This window comes from Podarcis erhardii (assembly GCF_964252035.2).
Source record: "Podarcis erhardii genome assembly, chromosome: 12".
Classification (NCBI taxonomy): domain Eukaryota; kingdom Metazoa; phylum Chordata; class Lepidosauria; order Squamata; family Lacertidae; genus Podarcis; species Podarcis erhardii.
The window spans coordinates 15,357,021-15,376,074 of NC_138513.1; the positions used below are offsets into that span (position 1 = coordinate 15,357,021).

General features: G+C 42.4%; 1 protein-coding gene across 4 annotated transcripts in view; it reads left to right on the forward strand.

The window, feature by feature from the left end:
- Positions 1–19,054, forward strand: part of PARD3 (par-3 family cell polarity regulator) — a 550,835-nt gene that overhangs the window by 315,726 nt on the left and 216,055 nt on the right. For all 4 annotated transcript variants that reach the window (XM_081834189.1, XM_081834186.1, XM_081834187.1 and 1 more), the window contains 2 exons: positions 8,079–8,218; positions 14,336–14,464. In XM_081834189.1, the coding sequence (XP_081690315.1) occupies positions 8,079–8,218; positions 14,336–14,464 (269 nt within the window). The remainder of the gene's footprint in view (positions 1–8,078; positions 8,219–14,335; positions 14,465–19,054) is intronic.

A 19,054-nucleotide genomic window follows, 5' to 3' on the forward strand; every position in this document is an offset into this window, starting at 1 on the left:
GCTCTTGCATAGCCTTCCCTTTTCTCTTCCCAAGCACATTCCTCCCTTACTTCTATGGTTCCCTTTAGTCATGATGAAGTGTTAGGTTGACAACACCAGCAACCAGATTTTCCTCTTTAACCAAAGCAGGGCTAGACCAGGACATCTTGCAGCCTGAGTTTATGTTTGTAGTCTTCAAGAAGCAAAATGAAATTAGAAACAGTAGCTTTAAAACCCCCCAAACTGTACACAATTTAGTTTTGCTTGTATGTAATCAAACGTTTGAAAATAAACGGGGGGGAAATAACATACAGGAACTCTGGAACACATGTGAGCAAAATAACTCATAAGTGGAATGATTCATAATTGTGTTCTTATTAAATTATATACACAATCCCTTTATTCTTTATATTGACTACAGCTCCTGTCATCCCTGACAGCTGCCCATGCTGGCTTGAGTTGATTGGACTTGGGAATCCAACAATATATGGAGGGCACCACACTGACTGCAACTGCATTAAACCATACTGTACATATGCTATTATTTTACTATGAATGAGGAATGTTCCAAATGTGCACTGCTGAAATGGCAAGAAGTTCATTCCTCCTCTAATCCTGACATACTATGTGGAAACCAGACATAATCTAGCACAACATGTCATCTGAATTTGAACAAAGGGTTTATTTCTCTCCAAACAAACTACAATAGCTAAGTCGAGCTTCTGCTTCTGCTCATGGTTTGCTTTGAGAGAAACAACCCACAAGCTCAGATTTGCATGATATGATAGGCCAGACCATGGCTGGTTTCCTGGCCTTATGGGAACAGCAGGGGAGAAGTGATGTTTTTGTGATTTCAGCAGTGTGCACTAGTTTATTTTGACTGTGGTTTAATTTGACATGTGAACCAGCCTATAGAGCAAAGGAAATGTAATATTTTAAAATTCAAAACATGATTCCTGATTTAGGCAATCCTGGATTATTATTTTTCTCTGGAGCATCTAATCCACTAATTTACGGTTACATTCTGCTGAAGAATACTGAAGGGTTGAAATGTTCCTGACAGTTGGAATTGTTATTTGCAATGTTTATTGGTGATTAGATTTATTTTTCTCTGCCTTGCAATAATAACATTATTTTGCCAACAGTGTGCCAACTCTTTTGTATTTTAAGCATTCTACTATTTATTTATTTATTCGATTATGTACAAACAATAGCAAATTGTAACATTTCCTGTTTTAGATTTTTATATATATATATAAATATCCCTTTGTTGCTTTGCTTACTTAGTACTTAAGGCCAACCAAGTTATTTTCGCACCAGAGGCAGAAAAAAAACCTCCTTACACTTCCTGGCAGTATAAATACAATAATAGCAAAGTGAACCATTTATCATTTGCGTTTTTCCTTTCATAGCACCCAGAATCAGCTGCCCTGAGTACCGTATTTTTTGCACCATAGGGTGCACCGGACCATAGGGTGCACCCAGTTTTTAGGGGGGGAAATCAAGAAAAAAAATCTCCCCCCCCAGCCCCAAAGAGCAGTGTACAGGCTGTGCACAACCTCTCCCTGCCGGAGGGGTTGCGTGAAGCAATGACACAAGCCAAGGCAGCGAGCAGGATGGATCCCGCTCGCTGTTTTGGCTTCCACTTTAGCCCCGTGCAGCCTCTGTTTTGGCTTCCCCTTTAGCCCCGTGCAGCCTCTCCCTCCCGGTGGGGGGATTCCCTCACCTCCCCCCATAGCCCGCAGAAGCCGCGCAACCCCTTTAAAGAGATCGTGGCTTCTCCTGGCTTTCTTGGGAGGTGGAGGGATTCCCTCACCTCTCGCAAAAGCCCGCAGAAGTTGTGCAACCCCTTTAAAGAGATCGCGGTTTCTCCTGGCTTTTCTGGGAGGTGGGAGAAGGGACTGATGCGGCCAGCCCACAAGAGTGCACGGAGCTTGTGTGCGGCTCTTGGGGCTTTTCCCGCCTGCCTCCCCCCTGCATTCGCTCCATAGGACGCACACACATTTTCCCTTGCTTTTTAGGAGGGAAAAAGTGCGTCCTATGGTGCGAAAAATACGGTAGCTCTGTCTAATGGTAGGGCTGGGCCTGAAAGGCTTGAAGTGGGTTTTACACTCCTTGGCTATTAACAGCAATGATAGCATTAACAGTGACGTTCAGTTGTTAAAGGAAAGCATGGAAGAGAGCCGTCAATTCGCAAGACAAACGTGTTAAAACCATATTATGCTCTCCATCTGTTAACCATGGTCTGGAGGCTGCAAACATTGTTTTGTTCCAGTTGTACCCAACAGCCAGTTGAATCGTTTCCATCCATTCTCAGCCTGATATACAACAGAACTTCAGAAACTAACCTCTCCTGCCATGATGCCATGGGAGCTATTCATCCTTCACCTTGTTACATATGACCTCTGCAATGCTGAAATTTTGTGAATGGTGGTGCAAGGTTGGAGCAACAATGCTACAGAGTTGAAACATGGGCTGGCTAATTATTCTTCTGAGTAAACTGATAAAAGAACAGAAGGCATGCGATTAAGTAGTTTCTGGGCCTAGAGGACACGTCCTTTGCTGTGGATTATGCAAGATGGCCCAAATTCTCTCAATTTTTCAGCAAACAGGCATTCTGAATACTTTGTGTAATTACATTGATTGCGCATGCAGCTGCAGTAATTTCTTTCTCCGATGACCAGTTCAGGTTTCTAACTGGTCATTTCAGCACACAATTACTGTGATTGTGTATGCAGAATTCTAGAGGTGTGGATCTCCAATATAAAAGGATCTTAAAATCAAATCTTAATCCTTTCAAAAAGGGTATAATTTAAAAATATTCTTGATCTATGTGACAGTACAGTGCTTAGTTTCTCTCCCTTCCAAATAGTTGTGTTTTTTTAGGGGGCAGTATAATGGATTCCTAATGAAGCACACCAGACAAATAGTAGTTGTGTTTGATGAACAATTGACTAAATCAGAGCAAAATGGCACCTCGTTGCGGAGAAAAAGGCAGGGATACAAATGGGTCCATAATCATCAACCTATCCTCACTGTCATTGCTCTATTTTTATCTGGCATTCCTACATCCATCACGCCTTTGCCAAATGTGGTACACTTTTCATACACTATGCTAAAAGCTTTCTGGTTGGCAGATGAAAAATCTAAAGATGATGATCCTTACTTTTTCTATACATTCCACTAAAAGCTGACAATGGAGAACTTGCATAAAGGACAACAAACACACACTGCTCATTTGTACTGCCTGCATACTACTGTTAGAATTCTGAGAATCCCAATTGATAAGAAAAATGTTAGTATATCCTGGGTGGTGGTGGGGAATTGACCTCAGTTCCAATGGCATTTTACTCTTCTGATCCAGGCAGTGCCAAAGAGAAATGTTGTAGTTATGTACCATTGATTGGACTTAGTTTTAAAGTCTCTCTAATACGTGGCTCCCAATATTCAGTCTTGCTCCCATCATTTCGTGTTAAGGGTTTGTGTTATGGGTTCCAGAAACAGAGCACAAAAGTAAGACTCTTCAGATAAGATCTTCCTTGGTATTCAGAGGCAAAGTAAATGGACTCCCATCTGGAACCAGTTGGGGGCAAGGGATGACCTAGTGTTAACTCCAGGTAGTAGGATCATCAGGGACAGAAGGGAAGGATTAGCCACTTTAACTTTACTCAGGTTCTTTCTATAGATGCCAAGCATGGATTCTCCAGTGCTGTTTGAAGAATGTTTGAAGACTACACAGTGTTGTTTTTTAAAGAGTGCTTTCATACAGTTAGTATTTTGATTTGAGGAAGTAGAACTGGATTTTCAAAAATGTTCTAACCAGCCTTATTATTCAGTTTCACTTGTATCTAGAAAGCCTTTAGAATGAAATAATAATTATAATCAGTTTCACTCTGCCCAAAATAAGCTGTTTACTCCATGACGACCCCCACCTATCTCTGTCTCTCTTGTGAGTAAATAAAGATAGCTTTCAACAACAGAAACCGAAGTGGGAACCTGCTGAAAAGTTTCATGAGGAAAATCCAGGCTGTCTCCTACCCATAACAAATTGTTATGTTCTTAACAAATAGTAAATACCAGGAAAACGGAAGGAGGGAGGGTGTAAATGGTCAGGGAATTGCAGAGTATTAAGCAATCAATACACTAGTCTCGCCATGTTAGCAGCCAGTACTCTCTGCTTTTGGAAGCCCTAGCACACAAAGCAGGAACAAAAATTAATTAGACACAAGACTGCGAATAACACTAATTGCAACAACGTGTCACTTTTTATTGGTTGCAAGCACTTAAGTCAAAAGAAGATGGGGACTTGGAGGGACTCCAGCTTGCCCCACATGAAAACACTCTGTGATAATAATCAGTTAATGGATGGAGACTGTGCAAAGTTCCTTTCTGGTATTAGCACAGTGGTTTTTCAAGTGAAGAGGAGGGGGGTCTTTGAGTGAGCACCCATTTTTCAAAGCTGATTGGCATCTGAACAGCATTAGCAGTTGCACACATTGTCTGGCCTAAACTTACTTTTTTTTGGTTCGTGCCAGCTCAATTTATTTAGTTAATTTATGCCCCAGCTTTCCCCCATGACTGAACTCACGACAGCATGTATAGGGTTTCCTGGTGGCCTCCCATCCAGGAGTTTGAGCAAAGTGGTTGCATCCTGTGTCCTCAGACCATGCCCTGGAACTATGACATTTATGATTTTTTTAACAAGTTCAAATAATTAGCAAAATGTATAAATGGTGTGCCTATCTTAGTACAGGTAGCAATTTACCCAGCAGCCACATCAGTATTATCAGAAGATAAATAATATCCAGTTCTGATTTAAAACATCATCTGGTATAGTTCTCCTAAGACTTTACCACCTTGTGGGTTGGCAGGGAGGGTGCAGATCTGAATATTTCCCTGCACTAAAAACACAAGAAACAAACCCCAAAGCATCTCCCCGCCCCCTCCTCCCCCACACATAGAAAATTAGCTGGCTGGTGAGAAGGTTTCTGCCTTATAACTGATGTGCTGGTTTTGTAAGGTATAATTCTTCCCCCATACTGACACAGGATTGGACAGAAATCTAGTTGCTCACTCTCTTTTCCAAGAAGTACCGTACATACGTATGGCTTCACGGGAAATATTCTGAAAGCAGTATCATGGACACTGGTATTTGGAAATAGCCCCTTATGTTTGGTATGCTCATATTTATTCAATCTGTCCATCATGTCTGGTGCAACTTGATGGGCACATCCTCCTCACTCCCCTCCTCCAACACTGCAGGCAATGTAATATTAGTGTAGAATAAGAGTTTTCCTCCTTCCTCATTTTATCCTCACAATAACAACCCTGAGATGTAGGTTGGGCTGGGAGAGCATGATGACTGATCCAAGGTTACCCAGTGAACTTCATGCCTGGGCAGGATTTTTAACCTGTGCCTCCCCCAACACCCAGAGCTTTCCAAGCTTTTCATGTTGGTGACACACTATTTAGACATGCATCATTTCACAACACAGTAGTTCAGTTTTACTAGCAAACTGGAGCTTAAACTAACCCCTTTCTAGCCCCGGGAGGAGCGTGGGGAGTGTTTGTGCAGCACATCTACACAATGCAGCCGATATACTAATGTGTCACGACACACAGTTTAGAAAGCTTTGCTCTAACCACTATTCCATACTGGCTCTTTTCTGGGGAACTCTTCATCCAGGCAACTCAGAGTGGCATACCTTGTCAGTTTGTTTGGTTATTATACATAACAGGATCCAGAGAAGCCTTACTTTTATGTCATTTGAAACCTATTTCCTAGTATAGTGATTATGGCGTTTGCATGCTATCTCTTTATATGAATGTCAGTAAACCCATAGGTCAGCAATGGGGAAGATACAGCCCTCCAAATGTTGTACGGCTAAACTCCCATCATCACTGACCATTGGACTTGATGGGAGTTGTAGTCCGAAACATCTGGAAGGCCACATGTTTTCCATCCTTGCAAAGGAGATGTACTAGGAAGCTTCTAGGAGAACTACTAGACTATTATTCTGAAATTATTGTAAGGCCCCTGGACTTAAACTTACTTCCTCATCTCAGCAGCTCCCAAGGTATTTCATAAATAGTATGAAAACCTCTCCTGCCTCTGGAATAGCACAAAATCTATCAACACTATGAATTTCAAACATGCAAAAACATTCTTCTGCTCCAGAGGCAGAAGAGGTTTTAATACTATTTATAAAATACCTTGGGAACTGCTGAGATGAGAAAGTAATTTTAAGTAAAAATGGAACAGCAATATAATCAGATCAGTAATATCCTTGTAGTTTCTCCTATGGATTGTTTACAACCAGATAGTTTTCTGTATCTTGCTCATAAGGACTGGGCTTGGGGGTTTGTGTGTGTGTGGATCATCATAAGCTCGAGTCTCATGCAAAAATCTATCTATATACACCAGGGAGGGATAGGGACCCTTTGGCCCTTTAGGTATTGGTGGCCTGCAGCACATTTAACTCCTGCCCATTGGCCATGCTGGCTAGGATTGATGCAAATTGTAGTTCAGTATAATCCAGACAGTTGCAGGTTCCCCATCCCTGATAAACATGCACTCCCTCAGTCTTAGGCAGGTGAGGTACTAATTTGCTTCGCTCACACTCAAATAGCAACTTCCTTTTTTTACTTCTGGAGATGCTTGTAGTTAGTGGTATAGCACATACTTTGCCTGCAGAAAAGTACAGGTTTAAGCCCCAGCATCTTCAGTTCAGGCTGCGAAACAGCCCTGTTTGAGACCCTGAATAATGGCTGCCAATTCAGTGCCTAGACAATACTGAGCTAAGTGGATTGACAATATAAGGCAGCTTTCTAGCTGCTTTAATGGTGTGTTTTTGGCAAAAAGTTGCTGTAAAGCAAGCCTTTTCCAGTCCTGACAGATAGTATCATGATGTATTTAAGTGTTTATCTTATATTTAAGAACATGTTCTTATGCTGTGATTTAAAAATAAAATAAAATTTAATGCCTGTTGATAAGGGTTGACATAAATATGGGTATGTCTGAATGGGTATATCCAGATCACTTCTTAGGGTGGTATCAGTTTTTATGTATTAATTGTGTGGCTATCATATCAATAGGATGGCTTTTGTAAATTGCTGCATGTTTTACTGGAGTGGTCACCAGAACGTCTGGAATTTATCTTTAGTTTTTGTTAGGGTTTCCTGCCTTTTAGTTGAAGAGATAATTTCCCCATTAAAGCAATAGACCTTATTTTCTGATACCATTCATTCATTAGAATGTCCCCTAAGTTTTTCCTTTGTTTGATTATTTTTAGTCTAGCTGCTATGAAGAAAATTTGTTTTAAATGTTGATTTTTTATCTGCTTTTGTGTGAATTATCCTAAAAGACAGGACTTAACCAGTAAGCTTTTTAGTTGTAAAATGTAGTAGCAGAGATTTTACAATTTGTTCTGTTTCATGGTAGCCACTTCTTAAAGATGGGGAGGTTTAAGATTGGCAAAATAAAGCTTTACAACATCATTTATGTGTGTTTGAAGTTAAAGCTTGAAGGTCTATATCCCACTTGATTGTAAAAAACAAAGAGGTTTACAAGAAGATAAAACCATAAAATCACAAAAATACAATACAGTCATACCTTGGTTGCTGAACACCTCAGAACTCATACGTTTTGGTGAGTGTTCCGGTTTTTGAACGATTTTCGGAAGCTGAACATCCAGTGCAGCTTTCACAGCTTCTGATTGGCTGCAGATGCCCCTGCAGCCAATCGGAAGCCACACCTTGGTTTCTGAACCATTCTGGGAGTCGAACGAACTCCTGGAACGCATTCTGTTTGTGAACCAAGGTACGACTGTACATTAACAAGAAGTTAAAATACTGAAACGGATTAAAATTCACGCCATATTTGTGCAAGTCTCTGTGTTATGTGCATTGCATGCAAATAACTGTGAATTTAATTGTATTGATGGTATAATATTTCTTCTAAGTATCTGTTAGTGGTTAAAAAATATTAGGCAGGGAGTGGGGAGATCCAGAGAGAGGTTTGATGTGAATAGATATATAGATATATAATCATACACAGATGGACTTCAGAAACTTACAGCATTTTAAAATCATTTTTGCAGGTACAGAAGGCCTAGGATTTAGCATCACTTCTAGAGATGTTCCAATTGGCGGCTCAGCTCCAATTTACGTGAAAAACATCCTACCAAGAGGTGCAGCTATTCAAGATGGAAGATTAAAGGCTGGTGACCGACTTATTGAGGTGATGAAATGTTGCAAAGCTGTTAGGGAGTTCTATTAGTCCTTTCAGCAGATTGCCTGCTTTTGTATATCATTTCAATGAATTTTCTACTGCTCTGCTGCCAGTTTCCCAGGGCATTGTCTTCTGGTCTTCGTGCTTTCTGAATAACAATATTAATAAACACTCATATTCCAGTCAGCAGCTTCACTTGCTTTGCAAAAAGCAGTCTCATCTTGAAAGTTTGTTATTTTGTCGGATGGCTCAGTTTTTACTTGCGAGAGAATAATTGGATATGGCATCTATTGCTTTGTTCGTGTGCTTAAGTTTTTTATTGTGGCTCTATTCTGGTAAACAAAATGAACAGTATCACAAGTTATTTGGGATAAGGGATAAGGCTGCACTTCCAATATAAATCTTTCTCATGTAATGTCTCCCCGTCACCTGCAACGGTATCCTCCCTAAAGGCTGATTCATTGCAGCCTTTTCAGAAAAATATATTCATACTGACATAGAGCAGTTTCCTATCTACACAACATCAGATTTTTGGACTACAACTCCCATCAGTTCTAACTATCATAGCCATGCTGGCTGCGGCTGATGGGAGTTAAAGGCCAAAGCATTTAGAGGGCCCCAAGCTGGTGCTGGCTGCTCTATATTGTCACACAAATTAGAGATGTCCCTGCCTGCTCCATATTAAAGAATGATGAGTGCAGCATCAGACATGCATATAAGGGGTATTAGGATCAGTAGCAGAACTTAACACTTCAAATTTCAGTGGCACCCTGTGCGATGCCAAAATCTGGCTCCCTCCAGCCTCTTGCCTTCTGTGGGATGTCATAGTTACGACACCTCATAAGCTTTGCACCCCTAGATCTGCCTTTGTTGGGATGCTTGGTGTCAGTCCTTTGAGAACATACATGCGTACAAGCATGAGATTGGGCAAATACAGGAAGCTGGTACATAGACACCAGAATTTAGGAAGCAGAGGGTTTATGGGAAATCTGTGTAGATAAAAAGTGTGTAACTTAAGTAAATTGTTAAATTTATTACAACTTCTTGACTGAAGGAGTGTAGCTAATAATAATTAGTATGGATGAAAGTACCACACCAAAGGGTAAAAATATAGAAATCTAATAAAATTGGAAGGGGGGAATGTAAGATTGCAATACATTTTTCCTAATGCTATTTTTATTATCTGATATTGCTATAGGAAAGACCTAGAATTGTTTGGATTTCTTGAATAGTGTATATTTAACCTATTTGGAGCTCTTTCAAGGTTATTTTTTAGTTTAATGAGTTTTGTAATTGTTTGGCTTCAGATATCTGCAGCATTCATTGTCATGTTTCTACCTTTCCCCCAGTGAATTGTTCTCTGCTTTAACCTCATCCAAGTTTTTGTCTTGTGGGGATAAATATACAGTCAAAACAAAGGAGGAGGATATGGGCAATTCTGTTGGAATGTGTAGATTAGAAATCACAGTCTCAAATGGAGCAACAGAAAGGGGAGAAGAGTGAGGAAGCAAAGAGAGGAAAGGGAAGTAAGAATGGATGCTCTTTAGTTGGTTCAGAATACCTTCTTTCTCACTCATCTGTGAAAGAACTGTTCCTCAGATCCTGGAGGTGAGATCCTAGTTGTTGTTTTCTTCACAAATTTCCTGAGGCTGACCAATGCTTTCAATGAAATTTGCACTGCAAATTTACAAGTGGTGTAAATTTCACTAATTTCTTCAACTCCATTTGTTATCTCTCTAGGCAGGCAGATATGAGAAACCTTGGCTAATTATTTATATAACAGTTGCGTTTTTCCAAAGCATTTTTTACCAGATGGAGGGGGGCAACATTCCTGATAAGGATAAATCCCCCTGCTGGACACAGGCAGGATCTTCAGATTCTTGTTCCCTATCTGGGGCAGGGGGAGTCATCCCATCTCTTTAGATGCTAGGGGCAGTTGGGTCTTCACACCTTTCCCTGTGAGAAGCACTTGTCTGAGTACTTGATTCAGTGGATTTTGTGTACAATCTCAGTTGTCCTCTCTTTAGTTTTTGTTTTCCATTACCCCCCTTTGTTTTTCATCATATTTTCTCTCCTTCCCTGCCGTTCTGGAAAAGGGGAGAATGTAGGAGGTGGTTGAGTTCTGGGCCTGATTGCCAGACAACCATCTAAAGATGTCACAGAAGCAACAGGGACAGGAGATTGCATGTCCCCCCTCGTTTTGGAGAGCAGGAGTGCCATTTTATTTTTCTCCTCAGCAGTTCTTCTGGAGGCCCCAAGAGCTTGAGACCTGACTGCTGCATCTGGGAGTTTAGTGGCTTTCATGTTCTCTGTGCTCACTCCCTGACTCATTGGGCTGAGTTGGGCCTCTATCTTATTCCTTGATGATTAATTGGGAATTTTGAAGAAAGACAACAGTGGGTGAAGTCGTGTTAGGCCTTCCTGCATTTTTCATTGCACCTGTGCACCCAGAATGATTAACTTTCCCCTCACGGCGATGGCAAAGAGGAGGGAGTCTATGCACACTCCCTTGGAGGATCCAGGCAAGGGGCCCCTAATGATTCTCTGGGTCAGATGGGGGTGAGTATGGAGTGCTCCCCCAATGATTCTGAAACTTTTCTTCAGGCTCAGGGTCCGGAGGAATCTCTGGAAGTCCACTTAGTAGAGACCAGGGATAAGAAGAAGGCTCTGCCTTCTGTCAAAAAGCCGGAGAAGAAACCATGTCAGTCTCAGTTTTTTCAGGCACCTGCAGTTCTCTAAATCTTGACCTTTCTCTTCCTTTCAGTACAGATTGACAAGATAGGAACACCATTTTGGGAGTATTATCATAGAGAGTTTGTGCTACAAATATATATCTGTTAAATATACAAGCAGCAACAAAACATGAGACATGAAGAAACATAAGGACTCACTGTCCCTTCATAGTTTTTTTTTTTAAAAAAATCCTGATTTGTGCTGGTACTCATGCTGTGTAGAAAAAATATTCTTAACTGCCATGCCCATTATTTACTCACTTTCCTCTCAGAATGATGCAAAGTTATGAATACGACTTTCCTTAACAAAGTTTGCAGTCTAACATGTAAAATGCTCCTGATAAGTGAGGCCGAGGATGAATATGGGCTGAAAGACTGTGAGGGTTAATAAAATTACCCTGCTAATGTCATGCAAAGCCCTCTTCTTTTTTCTTAGTGGCCAAGCATCTCCTGTATGCTCCATTTCTTTTGTAATTTCTAAGGAGGGATAAGAAATGGCAGCCTCCTCCCACGCTATTCTATTTAAGAATGTTTAAGCAAAAAGGGGGAAATGCATTTACACATTTCTCTCTGTATTTTCACTATAGATTTTGTACTGCTCCAGAGAGCCTGCCACTTTGCCTTATGATCTGTAAGGGAAAATACAACAGTTCCTAATGCAGTCCTCTAATACTGTTGTCACATTATGAACTCATGATGCTTTCACTACTCCATTGCCTTCATATTGAGAGCTTAGAGTTGGAATAAACCATAGGAGCTATGCAGCCTGACACTGCTGCCCAGCAGCTGAAAATTGTGTATTTTAGGTTTCCTTGATGTATGACCATTTAGACTTTGAAAAATCTCTCATGTCAGATAATGTTCCTAAACAACATACAAAAAAAAAATAAAAATGATGGGGGGGGGGAATAATGAGTATTCAGTCTTACATTGAGTTTCATGCTCTGTTGACTGAACTAAGCTGTGGTACTGCCTTGTGTTAGCCCCACCTAAGAAGAGCAGGTGAAAGGTCCATCTAGTCCACCATCCTGTTCTGCCAAGGGCCAAATAGATGCCTATGGAAAACCTACAAGTAGAATTTGAGGTCAGCACTACTCTCCCTGCTTGTGATTACCAGCAACTGGTATTCAGAGGCAAACTGCTTCCAACAGTGGAGGCAGAACACATCCATTGTGGCTAGTAGCCACTGAGAGCCTTAACCGTGCATTTGTCTAATCCTCTTCTACAGCCATCCAAGTCCACCTCAACTCTACAATTCTATGCTTCTAGATGATCCACATGGCTCCAAATTCATACTGCTGAATATTGCCATCACTTTTACTGAAGTAAAGATAGTTACTTCCAGTGCATAGCACTTATCTTCTAAAGTAGTTTCTTCCTTTTTTCCAATCCAAAGGTAAAAATAAGCTTAGCCTGATAGCTTCTTGTTGCCTCCTTTGATTGCTGTTATAATAGCTTGCTGAGCACTGAAGTCAAGGTGACTGGTTCTTTGTAATTTTCTGGGTTTTCTGTTACACTTTTCAGCAGCAGCCACAGCAAAGAACCATGTTTGCTTTCCTGGGACATTACTTGTCCTCAGTGAGTCTCCTGGGATATCACTCGCCCGCAGCGAATTCTCACAGATAAATGCCAGTGGATCTCAAGCTCCGCCCCCTTCATCTGCTTCTTCTTCAGCTGTATCTTTTAGCATTTTCTGATGTCTGTATGTTCATTATGCTGACTTCTACCCACATTTATTTTGTGCCTTTCTACTAACTGAGCCTCTTGCTTTCTTAACTCTGCTACGTCCTTACAAACGAAAAGCCTCCCTGATGTTTTCTATCATGTCTGGTCAGTTTCAATTCAGTATCCCAGTTTCACTTATCTGTCAGGGCTTCACATGCTCCTGGGTGTGCTTGGATATATTGCAGACAAGCAAGCACACTTATCTTGGCATCCAACTCATATTGGGATGTTATTTGCAGAGTTGCAATTTGTTTTCCAAATTCAGGCACGCTGATCATATCTAGATACGTTCTGTGGTTGTGTTGCCTTTGGAAGTGCATCATCATTGCCTGAACCTGTGCAGGAGTAGTGTTCTCATAAGTAAGAAAATGCTGATTTTTAAGACATGTGTGTATTACTATTTAAATGCCATGGACAAACCACTGAATTGCTCTGCACATAAGTCATTTGTGCTGCTTCTGAACGTAGCTCCCAGTGTTTACCTATGTAAGTGCCTTTCAGGCTGTTTACCAGTATAGCAGCTTCTGAGTGCATCACAGTTTCAGCCCCAAACTATGGCAGAAGGCAGAAATGGCTGGCAGGGAAGGGCACCACAGTGGACCGGCACTGCCTTCTTGCCATATACTGGGGCGAAAGAGCAGTGAGGATAGAGCAACGTGGTCACACTGGCAGCAGTGCTTGATTGGTTCTGCTAATGTGCCAGCATCTGCCCAACTTCAACAATACACTGCCCTGGCATGTGGCAGCAACACTGGTGCTTGGAGGCCAGGTCCATGGCAGTGCCACTCTCCACTAATTGCTCTTGTTGATAGGGGAACACAATGGCTGTTCACACTGCCCCCAGAGAGAGTGAGAGAGAGAAGAATGGGGAGAGGAGGTGAATTAAAAAGCAGAGCTGGAGTTGCCACAATGCTGTTCTCTTTCTGCCTGCGTGAACAAACATTGCAGGGCTCTATATCTGTATTTGCTGCTCAGGAATAATCCTGCAGGTTTTTTTCTGTGTTGTGTGCAGCTGGAGAACCCAATGGGCTTTCTCCAAATTTCAGCCCCAAACACAGGCATGACTTTTCCCTAAGACAAAATATGTCACCTAGTTCTAGCTTACGGTGTCCTGGTTTGTGCAAAGAACTAAACTATGGTTAACATAAACCATAGTTGATGAATCATAGTTACAGCAAAACTGTAACTTAGATCTTGTTTGTTAGGTCACCGAAGAGTTAAAAGCACCAGTGAGAGCGGCCAAGCCTTGAGAACATATGTGTGTGTGTGTGTGTGTGTGTGTGTGTGTGTGTGTGTTTCTTTTCACCTAGAAAATTGGATAACCTTTTGTGGAAAAATTGAGTGTTTTAAAATTTATTAGTGTAATAAGGTACAAGATAATGCAGACCCATACACATTATTGGGAATATTGACATCTAGTTACAGGTAGGTAGCTGTGTTGGTCTGCCGTAGTCGAAACAAAATAAAAAAATTCCTTCCAGTAGCACCTTAGAGACCAACTAAGTTTGTTACTGGTATGAACTTTCATGTGCATGCAGACTTCTGAAGGTATCTGAAACACAGTTTAGCATTATAGGTGAACCAGGACACTGTGCTGCTCTGGTTTATCACAACAATCTTCACCTGTTGCACACAGGGTAATTCAAAATCTTTTCCCCACCCATTGCAGGTAAATGGAGTTGATTTAACAGGAAAAACCCAAGAAGAAGTTGTTTCCTTGCTGAGAAGCACCAGGATGGGAGGGAGTGTAAGCCTTATCATTTTCCGCCAGGAAGAAGCATTCCATCCAAGAGAACTGGTGCGTATTTTATTTTTATTTTTTTAAAGTGGCTAAGGCACATTAGGTGAATATGAGCAAATAATGTGAAGACCTGCTGTCAAACATGTGCAGCTTGAAGTGGAGCACAGCAAAATAAACTTCTACTACATTTCACATGGACATTTCCTTTTAGCAGTGGTCTCCAAATTGGATTTCCACATTAATATGGGAACTAATGTTTTCAAATCATGGGTGACAGCAAATGCAGATTATAAACTGTTGCATGTACTTTGCCTGAGTGCCTACAGACAACTGATTATTCCCTGTCTTTTGCGTCCCTGTTGGAAAGCTTGCTGTTTGTCACACTACATGAACATTTCCCCCCCTGTCTCAGAGCATTTACAATTAATCTAGAACAGGATGTATGAATGCTATGATTTGGAAATGAAGAATCTGTAAGGGCAAAAATGTGGTTGTTTCTAATATTATAGCTACATGGGAAAGACACCCCACAGTTATTAATTTAGCAAGGCAATTCGGAGAATCCCTGTTGTACAATGTATCTTAAAGAAAATTATCATAGTATATAGGCTGTGCACAAATGTTTCCACAATAATTGCCTTTGTGGATGTAGCAAATGTTGATTGTATAAAGCTGCCTTATTTTGGACCAAATCATTGTTCAGTATTTCAATATCTCCAGTTAGGACTGAGAGAAAACCCTGCCTGAAATTAAGGAGAGTCACTTCCAGACAGGATAGACAATTGGTCTGACTTGGTATAAGGCCTACATTCCTATCCCAGTTGTCTTTACTCAAGACTTCAAGCAACGATGCGACTACAATTCATTTTTCTTTCTAAGAATTCAAACTCCTCCATCCTATAATAGTCTTTCTCCCTCTATCCCCCCTTTAAGTTCTTCTAAATATAAGAACATAGGTCTCTATCTCTCTTTGGTGTATTGAATGCTGCAAAAGGAGTGTCCTAGGTGATAGGGAACTTAGGAAATGCAACTTTCCATGCCACTAGTATTCATGCTAAGGACATAGGTACCCAAGACATCTATGGATGGAGACCAGTTGGTGCCCTGGCATTCACAACTGGGCTTTTGACCCAGCAGGAACATCTGATAATTGAAGAGAAGGGGTGGATTGTTTCTGATTTACCTTCCCCCTGCAGACCCCAGCACCCTCAAAAGCCCTCTTGTGAGTCCAAGATCGCCAATTAGATTCTATGTTATATTTCCCAGCACCCCGCTCACTTGACACACTTCATAATAATAATATTTATAATATTTATTTAATAATATTTATTTAATAATTATTCGCCTGGATTCATACTGTTATACTATCTATGTATATGTTCTGTTTATGCTGGTCTATGACCGTAATAAAGTACTTGTACTTATAATAATAATTTATTATTTATACCCCGCCCATCTGGCTGGGCCTCCCCAGCCACTCTGGGCGGCTTCCATAGAAACCAAAAATACAGTAAAATCACACGTTAAAAACTTCCCTGAACAGGGCTGCCTTAAGATGTCTTCTGAATGTCAGGTAATTGTTTATCGCTTTGACATCTGCTGGAAGGGTGTTCCACAGGGCGGGCGCCACTACCGAGAAGGCCCTCTGCCTGGTTCCCTGTAGCTTTGCCTCTCGCAATGAGGGAACCGCCAGAAGGCCCTCGGTGCTGGACCTCAGCGTCCGGGCAGAATGATGGGGGTGGAGATGCTCCTTCAGGTATACTGGACCGAGGCCATTTAGGGCTTTAAAGGTCAGCACCAACACTTTGAATTGCGCTCGGAAACGTACTGGGAGCCAATGTAGGTCTTTCAAGACCGGTGTTATATGGTCTTGGCGGCCGCCCCCAGTCACCAGTCTAGCTGCCGCATTCTGGATTAGTTGTGGTTTCCGAGTCACCTTCAAAGGTAGCCCCACGTAGAGTGCATTGCAGTAGTCGAAGCGGGAGATAACTAGAGCATGCACCACTCTGGCGAGACAGTCCGCAGGCAGATAGGGTCTCAGCATACATACCAGATGGAGCTGGTAAACAGCTGCCCTGGACACAGATTTGACCTGTGCCTCCATGGACAGCTGTGAGTCCAAAATGACTCCCAGGCTGCGCACCTGGCCCTTCAGGGACACAGTTACCCCATTCAGGACCAGGGAATCCTCCACACCTGCCCGCCTCCTGTCCCCCAAAAACAGTACTTCTGTCTTGTCAGGATTCAACCTCAATCTGTTAACCGCCATCCATCCTTCAACTGCCTCCAGACACTCACACAGGACCTTCACCGCCTTCACTGGTTCTGATTTAAAAGAGAGGTAGAGCTGGGTATCATCCGCATACTGATGAACACCCAGCCCAAACCTCCTGATGATCTCTCCCAGCGGCTGCATGTAAATGTTGAAAAGCATGGGGGAGAGGACAGAACCCTGAGGCACCCCACAAGTGAGAGCCCAGGGGTCTGAACACTCATCCCCCACCACCACTTTCTGAACACGGCCCAGGAGGAAGGAGCGGAACCACTGTATGACAGTGCCCCCAGCTCCCAGCCCCTCAAGACGGTCCAGAAGGATGTTATGGTCGATGGTATCAAACGCCGCTGAGAGATCCAGCAGAACTAGGAAACAGCTCTCACCTTTGTCCCTGGTCCGCCGGAGATCATCAACCAGTGCGACCAAGGCAGTTTCAGTCCCATGATGAGGCCTGAATCCCGACTGGAAGGGATCCAAATGGTCCGCTTCTTCCAGGCGTGCCTGGAGTTGTTCAGCAACCACTCGCTCAATCACCTTGCCCGAGAATGGAAGATTTGAGACTGGGCGATAGTTGGCCATCGTGGCCGCATCTAAAGATGGTTTTTTAAGAAGCGGTTTAATAACCGCCTCTTTCAGTGGGTCTGGGAAGGCTCCCTCATGGAGGGAAGCATTCACCACCCCACGAAGCCCATCGCCCAGTCCTTCCCGGCTAGCTTTTATAAGCCAGGATGGGCAAGGATCCAGGAGACAGGTGGTTGGTTTCACTCGTCCAAGCAGCCTGTCCACATCCTCGGAGGTAACAGATTGGAATTGATCCCACTCAACTTGACTAGACAGAACTCTAGCACTCTCCCGCCCTGGCCCTGCTCCCACGGTGGAGTCTACTTCTTCCCGAATCTGAGCGATTCCCTGCCACCAACTTCCCTGCCACCAACTACCATCACTACCAAATAATTCAAAAGGGTTAATGATGATGTTGGGACTTGTGGAAAGATAGGAGTGATTGTGGGTACATGGAAAAATATCTGTGTTCAGAGAGCATGATGAAGTCTGCATTTCAGCATAGGGGATGGTAGAGCAGGGTTTATTCTACTTTGGAGGGTGGGGAGATGGTAGCAATGGACAAATCCTTAGTGTGAATGAACTATTTAGAGGAGGCATGACCTTTTTTACTTGCATGTGGGATAGATACTGAAGCCACAGGAGTGTGTTTACTCTCAAAGATATGCTACAGTTTGAAAACATCCTGCTTCTTCTGGAACAGGTGAAAACTCGTAAATGGGTTGTTAATCTAGAATTGGAAGGGAACTTGGGGGCCAACTGGTTCAACTGCCTAATCAGTCTGCAATGCTGGATGCAGCATCAACACCCTTGACATGGCCATGCAGTGTCTGTGTAAATAACTTCAAGTGAACAAGAGCCTACTCTCTCCTGAGCAGGTCCTGGGTGAATTCCAGTAAACTGAGTCCTCAAGTAAACTGGCCCCAAGCTATTAAGGGACTTGTCCTGGTCCTCACTGCAGCAAGGACAAGGCAGACACAGCACTGGGGACTGGGCAAGCAAACAGGCACTCATTAAGTGAGTGGTCCCACAAACTTTCTTCATGCTGACATCCCCATGTCCTTTGGAGGCAGAGGCGGCATCAGTGCCAGCTCAGCATCTGATTTATTTTCACTTGCCTTCTCCTTTGGATGCAGCTCCTCACTGACATAAGGAGACACCAGGGGACAACTCCACAGCAGGAGGTATCTGCCTTGGACTGTCAGATGTCATAGGGCAGAACACCCCTCTGCCAATTCCATTCTTCGTCAGGATCCGGCCATCCCCTCCATGACAATTCTATGGAATTTGTGACACTAATAGTAGCACGTTTCACTTGCCCCAGTAACAAAGTGGCAACCAGTGCAGATCTGTGATCACAGGTGATCAGACATGGTCTCTCACTCAACTTGCAAAATAGCATAATGTGGATCTCTATATTGTCAAATTATGCTGGAAGGATCTCATGCACACTTAGGATACAGTCACCTCGTAAAGTCTTGACCTAAATGGCAGGCTTGATATGAAAACAATTGTAGAGTGGTTTACACTAATAAATGGAAACACTCTTCCAAGACATCCATTCTTATTTGCTGTGGTTGACTCAAAGTTTCCCTCTCCCCATCATCATTTTGCCAACTTGTAGCTGTATTCATTTAGACCCAAGTGGCCAATATGGTTAAGGAGTTCATGTGAAAACAGCACTATTTTGCTTCTGATCAAGAATTTGGGAGATTTCAGGCAAGTTTCATTATATGTTTCTTGTGCCACCAACAAAACCTCCTCTCTTCTTCTTTTTTGCTTTGTTCTCCTCTTGATTTTAGGGATTAGGG